This window comes from Mus caroli, unplaced genomic scaffold (genome assembly GCF_978045245.1).
Source record: "Mus caroli unplaced genomic scaffold, Mus_caroli_1 scaffold_11, whole genome shotgun sequence".
Taxonomy (NCBI): domain Eukaryota; kingdom Metazoa; phylum Chordata; class Mammalia; order Rodentia; family Muridae; genus Mus; species Mus caroli.
In genome coordinates this window covers 85315428-85339552 of record NW_028227266.1, presented here as the reverse complement: position 1 = coordinate 85339552, position 24125 = coordinate 85315428, and the positions used below count along the sequence as shown (strand labels likewise).

The window sequence follows — 24125 nt, the reverse complement described above, 5'->3', positions numbered from 1 at the left end:
TTTAATTACTTCATGTTATTTCTGCCACATCGTTGATAAAATCCTGTATATATCCTCTTCTATTTTGATAGCAAAATCTAGTAAGAATGTTTAGATTGAAAATATCAAGGATATGGGGGGGGGAGGAAAAAAAGAAAAACCAAAGGAGAAAAACATCTATTTTATTTTATTAATATTTTCAATAGCTTCATTATTATTTATACATATGCATATATTATTTTATTGGTTATTTATTTTATTTATTTACATTTCAAATGTTATCTTCCTTCTCAGTTTTCCCCCATTCCATCCCCCCAGCCCCCTGCTCCTATGAGGGTGCTGCCTCACCGCCCTAGCATTCCTCTATGCTGGGACATCAAGCCTCCACAGGATCAAGGGTCTCTCTTCCCACTGATTCCAGATAAGACAATCCTCTGCTACATACGCAGCTGGAGCCATGGGCTCCTCAATGGATGTCAACAGAGAGGAACATTTTCCCATTGCTGGCAGAAGTGCAATCTGGTACAATCACTCTGGAAATCAGTCTGGTGGTTCCTCAGAAAATTGGACGTAGTACTACCTGAGGACCCAGCTATAACACTCCTGGGCATATATCCAAAAGATTCTCCAACATATAACAAGGACACATGTTCCACTATATTTATAGCAGCCTTATTTACAATAGCCAGAAACTGGAAAGAACCTAGATGTCCTTCAACAGAGGAATGGATACAGAAAATGTGGTACATTTACACAATGGAGTACTACTCAGCTATTAAAAACAATGACTTCATGAAATTCTTAGGCAAATGGATGGAACTAAAAAGATCTATTTTAAAGATTCATTGTATTATCTAATAATGGGCATCTACTATGAAGGAGCATCAGTTATTTAGAAATAAAACTGACTTTGGGTATAATGGACAAGAAAGAATATATGATAATTCACATGCAGCCACAACTTCCATGATATTCCTTTTTAAGAGTATGCCTAGTCCTCTAGTCCCTTGGTTTAGACTCAAATTTAGTGATAACAGTAAGGCACAAGCAATGGCAGTACTCAATAGGTCACAAGAAGCACTTCAGCTTCTGAAGACTCTTGGATGACTTAGATCTGGGACAAGCCAGCTGCCATATCATGAAGACAGCTTAGGACTTGACCCAATAAAGAAGAATTGAGGCTTTGTTTCACCACCATGAGATGAGCCATTTTAAATAGATCATCTGTCATGACCTAAGTCTAAATTTGAGTGCAGACCCAATTGACACTTGGATGTCACTCTATAAGAGGTTCCTAAATCAATAATACACATAACTAAGTCTTTCAAATTCATTAGGACATGTAGCAGAAAGTTTTCTTGCATATACCACTGAGTTTGAGGGTTATTTGTTATATCAAAATAGATAATTAATAACAAGAATTTAATTGAAGTGAGTGTAGGTCTCTTTCAGTTTTTACATTTTTACTTTAACTTCTGTCTGCATCTTACCCTACCAGCTAGATTCTGGGCCTCTAGGAAGGTCTAAGAATAGGCGTCATGGGCTGCCAAGATGTATGATGGAGTAAGAAAAATTTTTTCATTAATCTTCTTTTAAATATAACTCATATAATACATTTGTAACTGAATATAACTCCGTCCTCAAATTTGTACAAAAATTAATCTAGAAAGATCATAGACTTAAATGTGACATGTAGAATTATAAAATCCTTAGAAGAAAATATAGAAGTAAAATTTCATGAGCTAGAGGTAAACAGCCTTCTAAGAAATAATATTTAATAAAAGCAACCAAAGGGAAAAATCCTATTGTATTAATATTTAGAACCTGTGGTGCAGTAAATACCATCAAGACAGTGCAAAGAGAACTCAGATGGTGGAGACCATCTATCTTCACCATATCTGACTAAGTATTTGAACAGGTACATTAAAAACAACAGCAACAACAAAACAAAAACAAACAAAACAAAAAAATCTCTTCAGGGGGCTGGAAAGATGGTTCAGAGGTTAACTTAGGACCTTCCAGAGGTCCTGAGTTCAATTCCCAGCAACCACATGGTGGCTCACAACCATCTGTAATGGGATCTGATGCCCTCTTCTGGTGTGTCAGAGGACAGCTATAGTGTACTCATACATAAAATAAATCAACAAATCTTTAAAAAAGACTCCTTTTCAATATAAGAAAGTCTTAAAATGGAAAATGTGAGCAGACATATCTACAAAGAAAATGTGCAGACGCACAGTACAAAACTGTGAGAATGAGACTCACTGAGATTCAGACCCTAGTTAAGATCAGAAATAAGTCAACGATTCTGCAAGCTGTTCTGTTGCAATGTATGGTTCTATCCCCTCCGCGCTGACAGAGCGGCCTTCCCTGCCATACTCTAACACAGAGATGCAGCTCATCCTTTGGAGATTTTCTACTGAAACAAGGCCTTGCTAGGTTACTCACACTGGCCTCAAACCTGTGACCCTCCTGCCTCATTCTCCCAAGCAGCTGAGCTTACAGGCATGTTTCATCTAACATTTTAGAAAACAACCATAAGCATACACACACCAATATGTTTCAGATGAAATAAATAAGAAGCAGGGCAGGAAAACAAAGCCATAATTGTGGATAATAAAACCTCTAAGATGATAAGGATACTCATGGGATGAACATATCTAAAACATTTCCAGTTTTGTTTCTGAGTGAACGTAATGGGAAAGAAAGTATTAGGTTTTCTAAAGGCATATGCAGGCACTACAGTAAGTTCTAATAAGTAAACCTAAAGTGTGATGTGTCAGCAGGAAGTGGAGTAAACAAAGCACATGCATAACTTTTGCTGACAGAGACAACTTCTTTCCTTGGCAAGATTTCTACCTTAAGCTAGAACACATTCATTCTGAAGATACACAATCAATATTCAGTGTACATAGAAGGTTAACCTGAGGAGCAATTTAGTAGCAATTCCTACTCATGAAAATAGGAGTCATTTATCAATACACAGAGGGATAATACAATTTTTAAACCTCAGTAGATATGTTGTTCAAACTTTTATATGTTATAAAAAAAGCTAATCATTAATGACCAGCTAAATTTGTGGCACTTGTAACTAATGTAGTTGTGTTCAACTCTAAGTTTGAATCAGGTTGCTGGGGAGACAGCTCAGGTGATCTAATGATTGTCTTGCAAGAATGAAGACCAGAGATTCCCAGATCCATGTCAAAAAGCCAGACAATGCAACCTCACAGAGACTTGATGTGCCAGGGTGGGGAGATACCCAGGGGGAAGGGGGATTGTGGGATGGGGTGACTGGAAGGGTGACAGTGAGGGTGATGTAAAGTGAATAAGCAAAAAATAAATTAGCCGGGCGGCGCATGCCTTTAATCTTAGCACTGGGGAGGCAGAGGCAGGTGGATTTCTTAGTTTGAGGCCAGCCTGGTCTACAAAGTGAGTTCCAGGACAGCCAGGGTTATACAGAGAAATCCTGTCTCGGAAAGAAAAAAAAAAAAAAAAGCCAGACAATGAACAGCTCAGGAATGGAGTGCTTAATATAAAATTAACAACCTGAGTTTGGAGCCTCAGGAAAAACTGGTCATGGTGGAGTGTGCCTATGGCCCCAGTGCTGTATAAGAGTGGTCACAGGCTGATGCTATGGGTTCCTTGGCCAGCCATTCTAGCTGAAACTTCAATTCCAGGTTCAAAGAGAGAGCATATTTCACAAAAGAAGCAGAGAAGCAACTGAGGCAAACATTTTACTGTTGTCCTGATCTCCACACACCTGTACACACTCAGATATCACTCACACCAATACATCATTTTAAATTTAAAAAGCTTGGTGCAGCGTTATGTGTTTGTAGTTCCAGCACTGAGAACGTGGAGACAGATGAATCCTTGAATACTTGGCAAGTTCTAGGCCATTGAGGAACTCTGTCTCAACAACAACAAAAACAACAACAGCAAGAAGAAGACAGTGCTAAAGAATAATACCTTGTCTGAAACAAAAGTCAAACCAAAATAAAAGCCATTAGGAATCATTCTCAGTCCCAAGATCTGACAAGCTTTTATTTTTTATTTTTTGATCTATTTAACTTATTTATTGGGTGTGTATAATGAACCTATCTTTTCATAATGAAATACATGTAAATATTTATAGTTTTGTTTATAAAATGTCAATAAAATATTCAGTTTTCATATGAATTTGCTTTCAGAATTCTCATAAGATTGCTTTTAATGAGTGAAGATATGTCTATCATGAGCTATATGATATGAACTTTTAAAACATATTTAGTTTATTCTAACATTTTCAAAAATTCAACCATCTCCATATACAAAACAATGTGCTTTTGATAAAAAGAAATGTGGCATACTAAAACAAAGCCATGACTCTGAATAGTTAAGAAAACATCTATAAACGGATAGAAACTTTCATGGACTAAAGGTTGGAAAGAATGGAATGCTGGGAAGATGGCTCAGCAGTTAGAGCACTTGCTGCCCTTGAAGAGGACCTAAGCTCTGGGCCAACACACCCATCAGGCTGCTCACACCTGCTGTAGCTCTAGAACTGCCACAGTCTGACCTGCACTGGTGTCCACAGGCATGTGCATACACTTACTTATAAATACAAAAATGAATCTTAAAGGAAATGCAGATGTAGTTTTATTTAGTGGAGGCTGGAGGAATACACCCATTTGCTGATGCTCATACATGTGTATGCATGTGCGAGGAGGCCAGAAAATAACCTTGGGACCTGAAAATGTGCAGGCCAGGATGCTTTCTCATTCAGCAACTCTCTTGCACATTGGAATTATAGATATGAATTTGCCACTAGGTCCAGCTTCCACAGTGAGCTAACCACAAAATTCATCATACATTAGAACACAAACAGGAATGCTACTTTTTAACCTAACATGTAGTACACATTTCAGTTCTTAGGTATTCTCCTCCATATTTTAAGGTTACTTGAGTCAGTGTTTCTCAAGTGAATTGTGACTAAGGGCTAGGTTTTCTCCCAGTTTATTACCTACAGATATAATTATGTAGTTAGTCAGTGTAACACAGTGAAATTGCCATAAAGATTTGTAAGTATTTACTTCCATCCTTGTATTTATCTCATCATAGTCTATTAACACAGTATGTCCCTACATGGATTAAACCATACACAAACATAATACTTCCCATATTGTATCAAGAAAACCTATGACTGCCTCTTCCCAAGAAAGAGTTTGCCACACAGAAACAAAACAAAACAAAACAAAACAAAACAACCAAACCCACTACACCAAATATTTAATACAAGAGTCAGGCTTGGTAGAAATTCCTTTAATTCCAGAAAGTGGATCTCTGTGAGTTCAAGGCCATCCTGGTCTACATAGTGAGTTCTAGGTCAGACAAGTCTACAGGAGTAACACCCTGTCAAACAAAGTACAAATACCCACCCCCCAAATTAATAAAAGGACATTTTATAGAAATCTAGAGCATAAAATGCAACAAAAATAGAGCTTCAGAACATATATTAGTCGAGAGATTCTCAGCACAAGATTAAAGTCCTTACCAGATGAATGGCTTGACCTAAGCACTTAGTTTTCTCAAGTCTGGGTTTCCTCATCTATAAAAAGAGATAAAACCTAGTTCAAAGCTCATCAAAACCAAGTAATATATTTAAGCTATCAGAATGTTTATGACAGAAAATGCTAAAGCATTCCCTTTATTGCTCCCATCACTCCCTATTAAATCAACATAGTACTAGGAAACATGCTAATCGCTGGTAAAGGCATTCTAATTAGTCTTGGTTGTGGTCCTGAATTGTTAATGACAAAGTATAAAACTCAGTCTTATCATGAATGGTTTTGTGAACACAAAAAATGAAGCTCTTTAAAATGTGCTTGCCTATGACTTTATTAGTCACTGTCTTTTGAGTTTCATATCAATGGATACGAACAATGGCCTGGTGGAAACATTCAAGAAAGAAAAAAATACATATGTAGTTTTTTCTTTTCTTCCCTGTCCCCCCTTTTTGGTGGAGGGTAGGGTGGGGTGGGGATGGGACAGTGTCCCGGGAATTGAACCTAGTCTCTCTCATGCTAACATGCACCCTATCACTATGCTATACCATCAGTCCTCTATGGACCTCAACTACAGCTAAGTCTGGGGTGCCAGAGGTATGGAGTGTCACTCAGGAGGCCGAGGCAGAGGACGGCTTGAATCTAGAAGTTTTGCAGGGAAGCAAAACAACATTATCAAAAATAAAAAAATAAGCACAATCAAAGTAAGATGTAATTAATTGAAAAGAGAGGAAGCAGCAGCATGGGGAATGCTTTCAGCTCCCCTGGTCTAACAAACCCACACCAAGCTTGCCCCATAGCCACATTCCCTGCTTTCCCTGCTGGGAACTAAAGACCTTCCGACTAAAGGTCTGCCTCTGCTGTGGTCTAGGTCTCACTCCCTTTTCTATGCTCAGAGTCCTCAGTATTCCATTCCCCTTCAATACAAACTTTTCCTACAAAGAAAAAATTTCTATGCAGCCCTGTGTGTGAAGTCAAAACTCATCACCTTCCCTGGACTTCCTTCCACAGGCCCTCTGGCTGGCATCCAGTTTCTCTGTTCTCCTCTCTCACAGCAAAAGTTTATGAAAGGTCTTTCCACATTCAATATTTCATTTCCTTATTCTCTATTTACAATTTAGACCACTCAAAAGCATCTTATGGTACAGTCCTTCCAGATCCACATAGCTGTCAGCAAGTCAAGAGCCACTCTTCTAGCCGATCATCTTACTCTAATAAGGCCATGCTTTGTTTCTGGCTTCCTGGACTGCACTCAGGGTGTGCTCCTATGTGTTGGCCACTCAGTATTGTCACTGGTTATGCCTACCGCACTTCGGGGCAGGCCCCATGGCTAACAACACCACCCTGCCCCACCCCTTTTTGTGTTTTTGTTTTTGTCTGGTTATTGAGAGAGACAGACAAATAAGAGGGCAAGCTAGCACTTGAGTGAAGAGGAGTGCTAGCAAGCACAATGACCATGAAGTTGGGTGGCTAAGGTGATGGATAGACTCTGGGAAGTGTTGGGAAAGGGAAAAGGATATGATCAAAATATATTGTATAAAACAATTTTAAGAGAAAAGGAAAAATCCTATTTTTCAGACTATTACTATTTGCTAGTATTGAAATGTTTTCTTTCTTTGTATATATACTATTTATATATGAAGAAATGACAACATTTTTAGATGACAAGGAAAGACAAACTGAGAATATTAAAATAGTATACTCATAAAAATGTAAATTATCTACATGGACCAAATATGATCATGTCTATGCATGTAAATGATTGGATAAAATGTTATACAGGAATGTTTATCTTACATCTACATATTAGTCCACTAAAGGGAGTAGGAGAATATGTGGAGAAAAGTTTTGCACAAGCTCTAGGAAGCAAGCAGAACTGTTAATAGCACCACTGCTCCCCAACCCCCAGCTATACACACAGGTATTTTGGCAACCAGGAGATCTGCTTTTGGAACAGTTTTAGCAATGTGCACAAATGTGCCTATCTTTCAGAGTGAACTTCTACCCATGGATCCTACATGTCTTACATTTAAATTACAGCAGATTCCTGTGTTTTCATTATATTCCAAGAGCCAATTACGTTTGTAAGTAAAAAGCAGAGCACACGACTCCCTCAGGAAGTCCAGGAAGGTAAATCTGATAATCCACGTGAAGCACTGTAGTTTTCTTAGTGTGTAAGAAATGCCCTCGTTATAAATTAGACATTTAATTCCAGAAAAGTAAAACACAAGTTCACAGTCTCCATTACAAGTCCTTTTTAATAATGGGAACCACATATTTAATCTTATCATTTGTACTTCTCTCCCTGCAAGGAAAGTCTCAGCTACTACTCAGCAGTCAAGGCTTCCTCCCTTCACTCTTGTTATCCTTTCCAACTGTGCCTCTGCTTCTTTTGTCACCTGAAGCTTTACTATTAGATGACACTCACACTGTGCCTCTGAATGGTACCTTACAAGTCAGATCCTGACTTGGCTCATTCTTTGATTATCTTTTTCAATAGTAGAAACATGGTTTAAATTATACTATAGTATTTTGAATGCACATATGCTTTGTTCTCTAAAGGCCTGTCATCTTTTAAAGCTGTAAAGCAAACTAAAATTTACTATATCATTAACTGAGTGTCTATTTAATTAGCAATAAGTACACGAAGTTGTAGAGTCGTCTTTGACTTTCATCTTGCAAGCCTAAAACTCCCTATATCCACTAACAATCTCCATTTCCTCTCCCTGCCCTGTTTTTGGCACCCACCATTTGGTTTCTGTTTATATAAATTTGACTGTTACAGCTACTTCCCATAAGCAAAACCACAGAACGCTGGTCTTTTCACTATACTAGGTCTGTCTCATTTAGCACAATGTCCTCAACACTTATGCACACTGTGGCATGTGTCAAACTTTCCTTTTTAAGGCTGAGGAATATTCTATTACATGGCCCATATTGTCTATTTTATCAGTTATCTGTAAATGCACATTTAGGCTGTTTCCACCTCTCCTAAATGGTGCTACCACAAACACTGGCATGCAAGCATTTCTCTATGACTCTACCTTCAGTTTCTACCTATGGATTTGTTTTTTATGTGTGTGGTATGCGTGTGTGCGCAGGTGCATATAATCATATGTGCATATATGAAGGTCAGAGACTGGTAGGCTTCAATTGAACCCCAAGCTCACCTATACACTAATCTGGCTAGCGAGACAGTTCTGAAGGAATCCTTCTCTACCTACCAAGAAGAATTACAGGCAGCCCACCAAGCATTTTGTGGGTTCTGGAGAACCAAGCTGCAGTTCTTATGCTTGTGTGGCAAGTGCTTTATCTCCCCAGTGTTTAATGCTTTGGGGAACTATCATTCTATTTTCCATTTGGCTATGCCATTTTATGTTCCTTGTCCACTGCACACAAGGTTCGAATTTTTCTATAGCTGTACTAACACTACTTTCTGTGTAGTGTTTTGTTTTGGAATCAGCTGCCCTAAGGGGTGAGAGGAGAATTTCTGCAGCTTTCGCCTGCATTGTAACACTGAGCTTCTTTTCATGTTTATTGGACACTGAGAACTTTGGAGCGATATCTTTTCACAGGCTTGTGCCATCTTTTAATTAGGGTGTGTGTGGCTGAATGTAGCTCTTTCTGTATGCTGGATTGATACTCTCTCCTGTTCCGGGGCTGCCTTCTCACTGTTGTACTGCCTGTGCTTCTGATGTGTTATCTGAGACTCATGGCTTTTCTCTGCTTTCTTTCTGTGATGAGTTTTTATTGTCTGATGTCTTACATTTAGGTCTTTAATTAATTAATTTTGGAGTATATGAAGTTCAAGTTTAATTTTTCTGCAAGTTGTCGATGTAGTTTCTCTCAATCAACTTGTAGAAGAGCTTGTCCTTCACATGCTGGGTGGTCCTGGCATTTTCATGAAACAATATTTGACTATATATTTATATTCTGAGATTTATATTATGATATTCCATTTTATTCCATGGTCCCTATGTCTTTATGCTACTACCACACTGTTTTGAGTACATGAATATATTAATTTGTATGAATATGATACCTCTTAAAAATAACAGAAAAATAAAGTTGATTATCTTCTTTGGACAGATAGAAATTGGAATTATGGGAAGGCTGCAAAGAGTTTTCACTATATACTTTTAAAATTACAAGAAGTGTTTCCTATTTATTACAATGTTTTAAAAGAATTGAACAAAGAATGACCAAATAATGTCCCTAAAGAACATCAATTGGAGGCTGAGGATCCAGCGCAATGCCTAGCACATGGAAGGCTCTGGCTTGATGACTGTGTGCTTTCCTAAGAGAAAGGCAGATGGGGAAGGCGGTATGTGTGAAGTAGAGTAAGATTTGTATCTTAAATGCTGCTTGTGAACTTAGTTAGTTACACCTCTGCCCAGGGCTGGAAAATATGGCAGCTCCTACCTGGATGTTTCTTGGATCACTCACTCTGGAGTTACTGTCTTTGTCAAAGGATTAATCAGGCAACACTGTAGAACAGTCATTCTCAACCTGTGAGCTGAGACCCTTTGGGGGTGTTCAATGACTAATGGCCGCCTAAGACCATTGGAAAACACAAATATTTATATTAATTCATACAGTAGCAAAGTTACAGTAATGAAATAGCAATAAAAGTAATCTGCTCTGGCTGAGGGTCCCCACCCACGAGGGACTGTATAAAGAGGGGTTCGGAAGCAGCAGCGGGAAGGTGAGAAGCACTTAGGGAGTAGCTTTCCTCAACATCGAGAAAACAAAAACAAACAGGAGTTGGAGAGGTGGCTCAGAGGTTAAGAGCTCTGACTTCTCTTCCAGAGGTCCTGAGTTCAATTCCTAGCAACCACATGGTGGCTCACAACCATTTGTAATGGAATCAGGTACCCTCTTCTGGTGTGTCTGAAGAAAGCAACAGTGAACCCATAAAATAAATAAATAAATCTTAAAAAAAACAAATGAACAAACTAACCCTTGTTAGTCCTGTGAGCAAACTACCTTATAAGTGGAACCACCAACCTAAATTAAACCTTCAGATGTTTGTAGCTCTGACTAACTGGCAACTGCAATACCACAAGGGCTGGAGGTGGGGGCAGTACTTCATAGCCAAGGCCCTCTATCATTTTTAGAAAAAAAAAAAAAAAATCAATGAATCAAACAAACAAATGAAAACAAAACAAAAAACATTGAATTGTGATAGACAGTATTTTAAGTCAGTATGACTTGAGATGACTTAGATAATGGTTAAATTTCACTGTGAGCTCGCGGGATTTGGAATCACATAAAAGACACAAGTCATGCCTCGCCTGTGTGAGAATTTACAAACGGTTCTGCTGAGGGGAGGGGACGAACCACCATGCCAGTGACATCATATCCTGGAGTGAGGTCCTATACTTGACTAAAAAGCAAAGGTTGAGGAAAGCAGCTGAACAGCAGTATTCACGTCTGCTTCCTACCTGTGGACACAATGTGACCAGCTGCCTCACTTGACATCTTCCTTCCCACAAGGCAACATGAACCCTTCCTCCCTTAACTTCCCTCTCATCAGGTATTTGGTCATAGCAGTAAGAAAGGTAACCAATTCAATCTGACATGCAGCAATGCATAACTAGAAGAATTTATTCACAATATTTTTCTTTTTTTTTAAGGTATATGTTCTGCTGAATGTAGCCCAGTCCCACAACTGCAAGCCTTGCCTGTCTACTACAAACGATGGTTAGTACTTTTCCCAACTCACTAGGGAAAGTTCTAAACATACTTTTCCAAAAAAGATACATTTTAGTTGTTCCTGGCTTTGAGGCACTCTGTAGGCATGATAACAGCACAACACAAGCAGATGACTGTAAAATGTTTTGTTTCCTAGTAACACCCTAAGACAGAGCTCGACAGATCTAATATGAATCCCCAGTCACTTCTAGGCTCTAGTACTCAGCAAGTCATAAAAATAAGTGCATGATCACTGAAATGAAAGGGGGAGGGTATAGATTCTGAATTCTAAAACACATAGTATAGTGGTTATCAGATCACATTAAACTAACTGCATCAAGTTATAGAATCAGGTAGGCCTGGAGAAGGCACTTTGAGGACTCTGATGCCATACACTAATTATGATGCTAGAACCCCATTCAGGCTCAAAGTTGAGTTTCCAATTGATGATGCCATTGTCCACAATAAGGAAGTCACTGAAATATGAATGCCAAAACGATAGAGTAACTTTAAAGCAAGTATTATGTGCTTTGTTATGTTCTTAAGAAAATACAGAAAAAAAAAAAAACTATAAAAAGCCCACATGGTAAGCTATTTGTTAGAATGTATAGAAAAGCCACTGTGCCAGTTCTGTCTTTTGAAAAAGTACAATTGGTCATCTGGGATGGGATCTGTGGCATACAAACTATTTTAGAAAATTTATCTGGAAATTTTATAAAAGTAGCATATTGAAAAGGTTTTAAACAGCTGATATCTTTCTTTTCCAACATTACAGAACACAACTGAAAACAATGAAAATGTAGGCTATGTTTCTTCTTGATTCAAAGCACTAAGACTTCTGTCCATTTATAGTCATTGTGATTGTCAACTGTCATTCATTGATAGCTCATCTGTGGCAGAGACAAACAATGAAGAAAGCACTTCTCAGGGGTCCAGTCTTTCTAAGGACACAGATTAAACAGCTCATTTCTAAATCCAGTGTGAGGCTGCACCCCCAACCTCAAACTAACAGCAATCCAATATCCAGCTGAGAGAGTAGCAAATCACTGTGAGTACATCACCATGAGGGGTTTTGGTTTTTGTTTGTTTTGAAAATAGGAACCCTAATCTAACTAAATGGTAAGCGGTAAACTCTTTACCCCTGAACACAAAACAACTTCTGGCTCAAAATCTAGATACATGTTTATAAATTTTCACAGCCACCTGAGACACAAAAATGTCCACGTGAAAGAACAGAGGATCTATTTTCTTGCCAGTTCCTATGAATGAATGTCCTTCCAAAAGACAGGAGCAAACTTATTATACTAGAGGAAAAGGGGTAAAAATGACGGAAGCATTTCTCATTAAACAGAGGAAAATGAAATATGAAAAACTGGCCATATAAACTCGAGTGGTAAGAGAGGAATCGAGGAGGACCGAGCTGTGCGTTGAGCCCATCGCCTTATTTATTTACTCTCTTAGACTCCGCCCTCAGGAAGCTCCTTCTGAAAGCACATATGAAAGTTATTTTAAAAAAGTGTATATTTTATCCCTCTAGATCACTTGCTTAACAGAAGGATCTTGCTTCTAGGATTTAGGTTTTCTTCCTTCTGGAAGGTTTAGTTTAAAGATGACTTATCGTACTAAAAATGCAGTTCAAGCTTTTTATTATAAATGTGATACTAGTAACACTAAGACAGTTTTGAAAATATAGTTCTCTATCAGTGTTTGCCCATTTTGGGGTTTTGTTTTGTTTTGTTTCCAGACAATGTTTCTCTGTGTAATAGCCCTGGCTGTCTTGGAACTCATTTTGTAGACCAGGCTGGCCTCCAACTCACAGATCTGCCTGCCTCTGCCTCCCAAGTACTGGGAGGACTAAAGGTGTTCACCACCATGGCCCAGTTTTGGAATTGTATTTTAAAAGCATGCTTTAACATTTTGAATTTTCCATAAAGTCATCCCCCAAGTTCCTCACAAATAAGACTTCAAAAGAAGTTCAAATTTTTTGATTAACTAAATACTTATGGAACCTAACTTTGGTCCATCAACCACCAGACAGATGACTTCATGGCCTGGGGAGGGTAAGAGTGAATTAGGTTGAGGAAGGTATCTCTGCTCATTCCCTTCCAATCCTTCCAACTACCAAGAAGAAAGTCTTATTTTGGTGCCAGGATGGCATCAAGAATGACACTGAAATTCTGGCAATTCCCCCTTTTAAACAAAGAACGTTCAGTCTGAAGGCTTATACAGGGAACATGCATTTCTAGCTAGAAGCTTTCAGCAGGACTACTTTATTTTTTACCTATGTCTGCCTTCTGTTTATAACACGAGCTATCAACTGTTAACTAAAGTGTATTTCAAGTCTTTTTGTAAAAATATAATTATAATATGTAAATATATTATATAGGAAACTATTTGTATATATGGCCAAAGGGAAACATATTTTTAATGCTGCATTAAATCATCTATTTGATCGACAAGATACTTGTGATGTTCATGTATTCATCTATTTAGCCATCATGAAGGATGAAAGTTTTTTTTTTTTTTTAAGTACAGGCAAGCAAAAGAAGAAATAACTGAAAATGAAGTCATTCATGAAAGAGGTGTTATACAGGTAGAACCTGAAAGACAGAATTCAGACAAGCATAAAAGAAGAGAACTCTAAACAAGGGAAACAGAACAATATACCTCTGACTGGTAGCAGGTTGGATACATGGGTTGTAGAATTGTTAAATTTTTCCTTAAAAAATTTGATAGTATCTTTGATCTGTAAATATAAAGTCTCTGATGTGCAAGGCTTACTTGGCTTATAACACAGGTAATAACACCAAGGAAAGAGAGAAATCACAGTTTAGGAACATGTGAATCAAAACAGTATTTTCCTACAATAAACTGCCAATAAAAACTTCTAGCTAGCAAACAAAACATTAGCTTTACATATCTACTAAATAGTTTTATTTCAGAGGTCAAATTTACCGTATTGAAAGCTTATCTATTAGAATTAAATATTCTAAGCATGATATGGTGGTGCACACAGTGCTCTAGAGGAATAGGCAGTCAGATCTCTGAGTTCAAGGTCATCCTGGATTATGGAATGAGTTCCAGGACAGCCAGGACTATACAGAGAAGCCCTGTTTTGAAAAAACAAATAAAATTAAATATTCTAATCCCAACTCCCTCAAACTAAGGTGTTCATTAGTAGCACTTATCCAAAGTAATAAAGGAGACAGAATATCTTCAAGATTGAAGAATATTAGTGATAACTTCCAAAAGGCTTGGTCCCAAGCTACTGCTGCCATTTGCAGGGAGTGAGGACGAGTGGGTGTGTGTTTGAGAACTTCAAGGAGTGAAGCTAAGAGAATGTAGGTTGGACTTGAGGAAGGGTATGGCAGGGATGGGCTGAATCTTGCCAAATTCCCCTCTCTCTTGGCCACCATGAGGTAAATAGCTTCTGCCAGCCTTTTTACCTGACCAGAGGCTGAGAAGCAAGAGAGCAAAAGACAGGGACAGCAACTGCAACCCAAAAGTATTTTCTCCCTCAGTTATTTTCTGAAGGTGACAAAAAGCCCAGCATAATACTTATCAGAATTTAGCCAAGGGATTTAATTTTCAACATTTAGATACTGTTTCCAAACAGTCAGAAATAATAGCATCAGACTTTTTTGACCTTTAGTATTTTTCAGTTATCCCAGATTTGAAAATCATTAAGCACTGAATCCAGTTTATATCACTTTCATATGTCACTGTTTTGAGATGCCTAACTAACTAGAAGGAGAAATCAGTCAGTGAAAGGAAGGCCACTATCAACACGTCTTTATTTGTTGGAACTTTAAAGGGCCTTTCTACAAACATTCAATAATAACCACAAAAATCAAACCAAAACATGAAGAAAAGCATCAAGAGGCTGGAAAAAAGATACTATTGTTATAAATGAAAGAATAAACTAGGACCAATAGTGATACATGCATCCTTAAAAGTAACTTTTTTATACTGAGGATCCTTAAACATCTTTTGTTATACCAAAGAGGTCTCACTAGATCTTCATGCCCCAGAGACCTTAGACAGCAACAAGGGGCCAATTCGTGGCTTTTTCCGCTTAGAAGCAGACATACTTCTAGTACAGTAATTCTGAAATTGGTATCATGTGTTATTTTATTCTAGGAGACTTTAACAGTACTGGAATGAAAGCCAGGGCCTCAGGTATGCTTGGTAAGCATTCTACCATATACTTGCATTAGAAACTGGGCTCTCAGCCGGGCGTGGTGGCGCATGTTTTTAGTCCCAGCACTCGGGAGGCAAAGGCAGGCGGATTTCCGAGTTTGAGGCCAGCCTGGTCTACAGAGTTCCAGGACAGCCAGAGCTATACAGAGAAGCCCTGTCTTGAGGAAAACAAAAAACAGTCAGACAGACAGACAGAAGGAAACTGGGCTAAATTAAATTTAAAATTTGGGAAATGCTATTTAAACCTTCCTTTGGAAATTCTATGCATGCAAGCATAGCATGAAGTCTTTGAGGAGCTGCCTTCACAAGCAAATCAAAGTTAAACTTGGGGGAAGGAGGTGTGGCTTGGTGGTAGAGTGTTTGCCTTGTATTGGAAATACCCCAGGTTTGATCTCCAGTACTGAAAACAAAAGTTAAGGTTGGTTAAATCTAGTGTGTTGCCACATGATTTGACATGGAACACTGTTTAAGGGAAGTAAACTATTGCTTTAGTACAGTCTTGATGGGAAATAGCAATTTGGAAAATCATGAGGTCTTCAAATTCCTGAGGCTGTTCATGTGCCAGGCCCTAGGTCTCACTCCTTCCCAGCACCCCAAATAAAAAAGTTCACAGTGGGAGCACAGGCTTGTGGTAGAATCTTACTAAGCATGCACGAGGCCCTGGTTCCCAATCACAGTACCACTAAAACAAAACTAGACACCACAATACAGACAGTAACTGAGGGGTAGAGAGATCACACCCAGTTAGCAGCAAAAACAGAGCTTGAACCTTAGCTCTCAAGCCCCAGGCTACAGTTGTTTCTACTATTGGAATTACAAAGTAGGGCTCTTCACAACAGATGCGAAAGCAATTAACTTAAATTTAACCTTTGGGTCATGGTGTCACATTTTTGGTCTGTGTTTCCTTCAGTTTTTAAAAATTCTTTATTAAAAATTGGGTCCCCAAAAGGGGACCCCTTTTAGCAGTTCTGAGGAATGACAAAGTTTAACTAGAAGTAACCATTACAACAAGGCATTCAGACGACCTGGGCTATAATTTCTGTCAGCTCAACGAACCAAGGGGTTGATAATCCTGTGACTTAGCACATAGGGTAGCACATAGCGACGCCATGCTAACACGAATACAACTAACCTCAAAGTGGCAAGACCTTGACACCTACATACGGGGCTAACATCTCCAGAATGAAAAGTTTTGACCCTATAGTTGCGAGCTACTAAATGAGGTTGACTCCTGTATCTTTCGGATCAAAAAAAAAAAAAAAAAAGAGAGAGAGAAAAAAAGAATGTGTTTGTTGACTACAATCTCTAAATCTGAGTTTTCTTCAACTCCACAGAACTCCGAGATAATGTAAGAATTAACAAGACACAATTTGCTTGGGGAGGAGAAAGTACAGTTACGTGCTATTCCCTCCTCAACAGGATGAGGGTGAGGTTAAGTACAGCGATGGGGCAACTTTCAAAGCCTTGGAAATCAAAGGTGAGGACTGTTAACAACTTCCGTGTGCTAGCTCGGCTTCCTCTTGGTGAACTTGGCTCTGCTTCCCAACCCTCTGCACCGGCACATCGGCGGGCCTCGGTGTCGCCTCAATCCTCAAAGGGACCCACCGGGCTGGCGAGGCAACGGGGTGCCGGGAAGCCTCCAACAAAGGCGCCGGGCACCCGCGTCCAGGTGACACCACCCCTCTGCCCCGTGCCGGCTCTGCCCGCCGAAGGCCACGGGCGGACAGGCCCCGGGTCCCACCGCTCGCCCCGGGCAGGTCAGGGCCCCGTTTCCCTCCACCCAGAGGCGGGCTCAGGTGGGAGCCGGGCGGTGACACCCCGACGCCACCACCGCAGGCCAAGCCCGGAGACGCTCGCCCGAACCGTGCCGCGTCTCGCCGCGCGACCGCGCCGGGGGCGGGGACGCTGTTACCTGCCGCGGGCTCTGCCGCTCCGCGCTGGCGCCGCTCTCTTGGCAACCGCGGCAGCCGCACGAAGGCCGCCAGCCCAGGGCCTAGTGACAGCTACCAGCGTGCACCGCGCGCGCCCACGCAGGCGTCGACGTCGGCGGCCTCCGTCCCCGCCCCCGTCCGCTGCTCAGCGGCCACGGCTAGCCGGCGCCACAGCGCCCTCGTGCGGGCGACCGGGGAGACGGCGGAGGGAAGGCGGGAAAGGTGTGAGCAACAAGCCAGCGAGCGAACCATCATTTTGATGGAATGGGGGAATTGAAAATTTGAAGTATTATTTAAGTTCGATCATCTGGATCCACCAGCACTTTATGCGCGCCATTTCAGGCACAGTTTGTGTGAAACCGAGAGCCAGTTTAGCAATATTTTTTTTTTTGTATCTAGCCTTCTTTCAAATGCGTATTCGAAAGGGTTGTTGTTTTGTTTTGTTTTTGGTCCAGACCATCACATCAGGAAAAACGAAAGTTTTTACAAGTGTTTTTGCGTGTTCTAGTTTTAAACCATATATGAGGAGCACGCTGTTCTGAAGACGCTGTGTATTTTGCTAGGTGTCAATATTAAGTATTGACAAAATTTAAGTAGTATTCGGTGTTAAAAGTAGAAGAGAACAATTGTCCTTCAAATAAATGAGTTGCCACCAAATAGTAGTTACCTTTGCTTTTTTCAAAAATTATTTACTTATATTTTATGTGGGAGTGCCACAGGTATGTGTGTGCATGCATGGAGCCCAGAGAAAGAGGTCAGATGCCCTGAAGTTGCAAGCAATTATGAGTGCTATAAACCTAGCTTCCCAGTCCTCTGAAACAGCAACCAAGTGGCTTAACCACAAAGCCAACCCTCCATCCCCAAGCTTTTACTTTTTAAAGCTATTATTCCCTCTTATGATCTCAAATTGTTGGGATAAAATAGGAATTTATGTAGCAACGTGATAAACTTTAAAACACCTCAAAGGTTGATATTAGAAAAGTCATCTGAAATCTCATATTTTCAGTATACTTAAGACCATTTTTTGTTTTGAGACAGTCTTGCCACATAGCCCTAGATGGCCCTGCACTCATATAGCCCAAACTGACCTTGAACTTTCAGCAATCCTGCCTCAGCCTCCTAAATGCTGGGACTGCAGATATACGCCATCCTCTTTGGATTAAACCTATTTAGAAATGTTTCCAGTTTGTTCAATGTCAGATAATTATGACTATGAAATTATGAAATGGAACATCAATAAACAGGATTTCAGTCCTGGCTAGTTTTATGTCAACTTGACACAAGATAGAGTCTTCTGAAAGGAGGGAACCTCAATTGAGAAAATGCTTCCATAAGACCCAACTGTAACTCGTTTTTTAAAATAGTGATTGACCTAGGAGGGCCTAGCCTATGATGGGTGGTGCTATCCCTGGGTGGTGATCCTAGGTTCTATGGGGAAGCAGGTTCAGTAAAACCATGGGAGCAAGCCAGTAAACTCACCCTCCCATAGCTTCTGCATCAGCTCCCACTCTAGGTTTCTGCCCTGTTTGGGTTCCTGTCCTGACATCCCTCAATGATGAACAGTGGTATAGAAGTGTAAGCTGAATACACCCTTTCCTCCCCAAATGCCTTTGGTGATGTTGCTTCATCAGAACAAAAGTAACCTTAACTAAGACAATTTCCATTATACAAGCTATGTTTTAAATAACAGCTTTCCATTCTTAAAAGGTGTCCAACTGAAATTCTATGGCCTGATATATTTGTTTATACCACACTAGATCTTTTACTGTATCAAACTTTCAAAATGTATCTTGTAGGAGCAATTAAGTTGACTTCTTTTATTTCTGTAGTATAGTGGGAATGTATATCAGAAATTACTCATTTTCTTTTAGCTTCTCAAAAGTTACATGAATGGTTAGTCAAGATACAAGTCCACCAGTCTTTTAGAGCTTACACTTGTTTTTGCAACTGTTTCAGTCTTGGAAGTACCATATCTAACGCGAAATGTAATGGCCAATCAATCTTGGGTATTTTTGGATGCATCATACGGAAGCTAATAAACTGTTCTAGTTCAAATAAAGGAGACTCCGATAAAGTGGGCTTTGGGGCAGGTATTTCAGCTCTGGACCTATGGGAAGTACCACCTGTACAGCCTCTGCTCCATTATCTACCTCATCCTACTCAAGCTATCCAGAGAAGAGCTTCTCCTGGCCCAAATCTGAGCTTCCTGTTCATTTCAGGGACAGAAATGCTCGTAGTCAAGCCCATCCAACATCCTTCCAGTGGAGGCCAGCTCTGCTCTCTGGGTCGCAACTGTCCTACAATGCGGCCATTGGGGCAAGGTCGGCGCCTCGGCAGTACGCTCTCTGCCCGGAAGGTGGCGCTCTAGCCGACAGCCGGCCGCCACCGGATCCCTCCGCGCTGCCTTGGCCTGGGAGCCAGCCGCCTGCTACGGCCGCACGTGCTCCCACCCTGTCCGGGTTCTGGTAACGGTGGGCTCCGTCCCGCGTGGGTCCCTGAGTCGGCCATGGCGGTGGCTGCGGCGGAAACGCGCGTGTTCCTGGAAGTGCGGAGACGGCTGCAGAGCGCGCTGCTAATCCTGGGGTAAGGGAGGGAGCACCGGTGTGCGGCCCGGAAGCTGGTGCGCGTGTGCGTGGCACAGGAGCGCGGATGCGCGGGACCGAGGGAGCGAGCGCGCCGGGCAGTAGGCGCGTGCGCGGGGCGAGATGGTTTGCCCTGGCGAGCATTTTAGCCGCTGAACCATCTCCCCAGCCTGTCTGCGAACTTTAAATTTCATATTTACTACACAAACAAGAAACTTTTAGGGGGTAAAATGCTCCTTTTTGCTTATGGTCAGCAATTTTAATGGTTTGTGATCTCTTCATGGGTTTTGCCTAGTTCTTAGTGACAAATGTATCAAATAGATGTGAAAATGTATTACAGAGCAGCACAGTTGTATTTTTTTTTTTCCCCTTAGCTTCTCCCTTTTTCCTAAAATCTGACAAGTAGCTAAAGTGGCAGTTTTGCATGCGGCCTGAGGACTGAACTCAAACCCTACCTTTCTCACATGGGCAGAATTACCCGAATTTCTTCGGTTTTAAGATTGGGATTGAGTCTAGGCTCAGTACAATTCATTTGTGTAGCTTGTACAGATCATGAGTACTCCCCAGTATGGGCATGAAGGGTGGGGAGGAGTGAGATCAATATCCACAATTTCTGTCCACTGTGTTTGGTAATTAAGAATACATATATTACCAAATACAGCTGCCTAATCCCTCGTACCAAACAAACTGTGAGAAACCTACTTTGCTAGACTGCCTGTTTGTCTCTCTGATCTTTTGACTGTTGACTTCTAACACAACTCAGTCCCTTATCCTAGTAAGAACCATGGTCTGGTCCCATTCAACCAATCTACACAATTTCCCTGTTTCTCGAACTGTGTTGACATGTGTATTAGTCAGGGTCCTCTAGAGTAACAGAATTGATTGAATGAATCTCTCTATAAATAGGGGATTTATTAGGACGACTTACAGCTTGCAGTCCAGCCAGACCAACAGTGGCTATGAATGAATGGTGAGTCCAAAAATCCAGTGTTTGCTCAGTCCATGAGGCTGTGTGTCTCAGCTGGTCTTCAGTGCACTTCCTAATGACAGTGAGAGGGAGGGCAAGCAAGCAAAGAGCTTCTTTCTTCCATGTCCTCTTCCCGCAGAAGTTGTGGCTTATATTTGAGGTGGCTCTTCCCAGCTCAAAAGATCCGGATAAAGGAAGGTCTTCCTACCTCAAAGGTAGGAAGTGAGTCTTCCTACTTCCAATTAAGTAAAAAAAAAAAAAAAAAATCCCTCACCATGTGCCCTCCATGTTGGGGTTTTAATTAATTCCTGACATATGTCAAGCTGACATAGCCAACTGATGTTTTGAAATTGATGTTTCAATCTGCCTTTCCCAACATGTTTTTGTTGTTGTTTTGTAAGACAGGGTCTAACAATGTATTCATGGCTGGCGTGGGTTACTATGTAACCAGTCTGACCTTGAACTCATAGATCTGCCTGCTTGCAGGTGCTTTCACAGGGCTGGGAACCTCCAACAAAGGCTTTGCGATTCATGTTTCATCTCTGTGGTAGCTTAAATGAGTGTTTCTTTCCCGTTTCTTACCAAGTAGTTTCCCATTGTCTGAGTGTCTCACAAGCCATGTTCTTATTTTTCTATTGCCGGATGTTTTTATTATTATTATTATTATTATTTCCAGAAGGTGTTTATTATGAGTCAGTAGCATTACTTTGCTTTATAAGATGTGTGTGTGTGTTGGAGCTAGGCAAATACATTTGCCACTAAGCCACACCCCCAGACTTGTTTAATGTCTTTTTATGACATATATACCCTTGGCTAATACTTAAGGGTAGAATTACGGTAATATAGGATAGATGTGTGCATCACTTTGTGCGGAACTGTCAAACAGTTCTCTAAGGTGGCCAGTCTGGAGTTGAGCCATTCTGATAGGAATATGGAGGTATCTCATGGTAATTTTAATTTCCTTGGTGGCATACAATGTTGAGAAATTTTTCACCTACTTTTTAGTAATCCAAGGGTGTTCTTTTGTAAAGTATCTTATGGTTTCTAGCTAATAAAAACAGGTTAGTCTTGTTGCTAAGTTGAAACAGTGCTTTACAATCTAAAGCCCTGTGAGTTTGTGGATGTTTTCCGGCATCTGTGGCAGATGTTTTCATTTTACTAATGCAGGTTGAGTGTGCCTTATGGGAAAGGGTCTGGGTGGGCCTCAAGTGTTTCATATTTTGGACTTTTCTGGAGATTGCAGTTTTTGCATAGATTTTACTTGTTGAGCATCCCTAATCTGGAAATCCTAAGTGCTTTGGATCTGTATCTTTTTTGTTCCAGGGCATTTTTGCTTCTCAACCTAGGGACACTCAGTGAGTTCTGTCTTTTGATGAGCAAAAATTTTAATCTTAATAAAATCCAGTGTCTCAATTTGTTTTAAACAGCCTTATTTGGTGCATTAAATCTTCGCCTATCTCAACTTTGTGACCCCACCCTCCACCCCATATACCCCCCTAGGATTCTTTCAGCTGTGTCTTTATTTAGAGATGGGTCTTGCTGTTCTAACCAGGCTCCTGGGCTTAAGGAACCATGTGCTTACCTTAGCCTCCCAAGCCTCTGGGACCGACTGCATGGCTGACACTGGGCTCAGCTTTTCTGCATTTGTTTTCTAGGAGACTTACCACTTTTGTTTCTGTCTCTGGCACATTGGATTAATTTTTGTGTTCATAGTAAAATAGGAGTCAAAGTTTATTTTATTATATATGGATATCTAGTTGGTTGGTGGTCTTTAATTACGACCATAATTTTTCTTATTGAATAGCTCAGCATCTGTATCACAAATCAGTTCCCTACACTGTTTTTGTGAACATTGTTTTCTGCCTTGATCCTTTAAACCCGTGTCTTTATAAGTGTTTTTTCCCCCATGTAGCATACACATGAGGGTTTTTTTTTTTTGTCAAATAAAATTTGACAATCTATGTATTTACTAGAATTTTTACTCCTTTTATTTATTGATATATTTATTTATTGAGTTTGGATCCTCATCTTTAGTTAATTAATTATTTAGTTTTGGGTTTTTGAGACAGGGTTTCTCTGTGTAGTCCTGGCCATCCTGGAACTTGCCCTACAGTCTAGGCTAGCCTTTTGCTCAGAGATTCACTCGCTTCTTCTGCCTTGATTAAAGGTATGTGGCACTTGGCATATATATTCATTCCTACCTAAGGGTGGAATTACTGTATGTGTGTGTTTATATTAGCATTTCAAGGTTAGGAATACAAATGATGGGTGTAATTGTAATTCTCCTAATGTAACTGTAGTCTCTAAGGCTTACTGCTTCAGTCTGCTAACCTAGGTCTACTCCTTGAAGCTTCTAGCCTGCATACAATTTTATCTAGACCTTCAGGCTCTGAGACTTGCTGCTGAATATGCTCACCCTTTCTAGCTCTTTCTGAACTCTGTCCGGATGGTTCAACTCAGCTGTTCTGGCTCAAACTCCTCTCTATGCTATCTAATTCATCTCTCTCTCTCTCTCTCTCTCTCTCTCTCTCTCTCTCTGCCTCTCCTGAATTGCTCTGCATGGCCTCATACTAATTCTGGCAATCTGTTCTCATCTTCTAGCTCCTTCATTGTCTTGCTTGTTCTGTCTTCACCTGTGTCCAGCGTGTTCTCTATTCAATCTGTCTCTGTAAAACCCTCTCAGTAAAAAAAACTTCCTTCTTCCTTTTCTCTCCCTGTGCTGCTTTCTCTTTTGTAGCCTCTTTTTCCTCTCCTCCTGAGAGGTGGGCATATCCTATTTTGTCAAATCTTTCCCTGACTCGTCCCTTTGTCTGCCACTCAATTAGACATCATTTTCAAATAGGGTGCTTCCTTCTACACCCTAACTTCATCTTCATCTTTTGGGATTAAAGGTGTGTGCTAAGGGTATGTCTGTATTCCAGCCAGAGGGATTAAGAGTGTGGGCTAAGGGCTAAACCACACCGCAACTAGAAAGATTTTTTTTTTCAGTAAATAACACAATCTTGGGGTTCACAGTGTGATTAAATGTCCTGCAGCAGATGGGTTTTGTTAAGGTATTTTGTTGTTCCTCTTTTGTTGTTCCTCTGCTCCAAGCCCATCCCCATCCCCACCTGCTGGCCCCCTTCCATTCCCCATTTGCTCTCTTTTTCGTCATGGCAAATGTATTCTGTTACCTTATTTTTCTTTTTCATCTCCCTGCTTCCTTAGGACCTCATTTCTCATTCTCACT

At 40.4% G+C, this 24125-nt stretch overlaps 2 protein-coding genes across 18 annotated transcripts in view; one reads left to right on the top strand and one right to left on the bottom strand.

The window, feature by feature from the left end:
- Dop1a (DOP1 leucine zipper like protein A) overlaps positions 1 to 17424 on the bottom strand; it is an 83888-nt gene extending 66464 nt beyond the window's left edge. For 16 of the 17 annotated variants that reach the window (XM_085827791.1, XM_085827801.1, XM_085827793.1 and 13 more), the window contains exon 1: positions 17329 to 17424. The gene's annotated coding sequence lies outside the window, so the exon portion shown is untranslated. Of the gene's footprint in view, positions 1 to 5512; positions 5567 to 17328 lie in introns of all 17 variants that reach the window. The other variant, XM_085827792.1, reaches the window with a different exon arrangement.
- A 2296-nt stretch (positions 17425 to 19720) lies between these two features.
- The window catches only part of Ube3d (ubiquitin protein ligase E3D), a 160285-nt gene continuing 155880 nt past the window's right edge, over positions 19721 to 24125 (top strand). Inside the window, exon 1 of the mRNA XM_021172683.3 lies at positions 19721 to 19930. Within this exon, the coding sequence (XP_021028342.2) occupies positions 19854 to 19930 (77 nt within the window). The 5' untranslated portion in view covers positions 19721 to 19853. The remainder of the gene's footprint in view (positions 19931 to 24125) is intronic.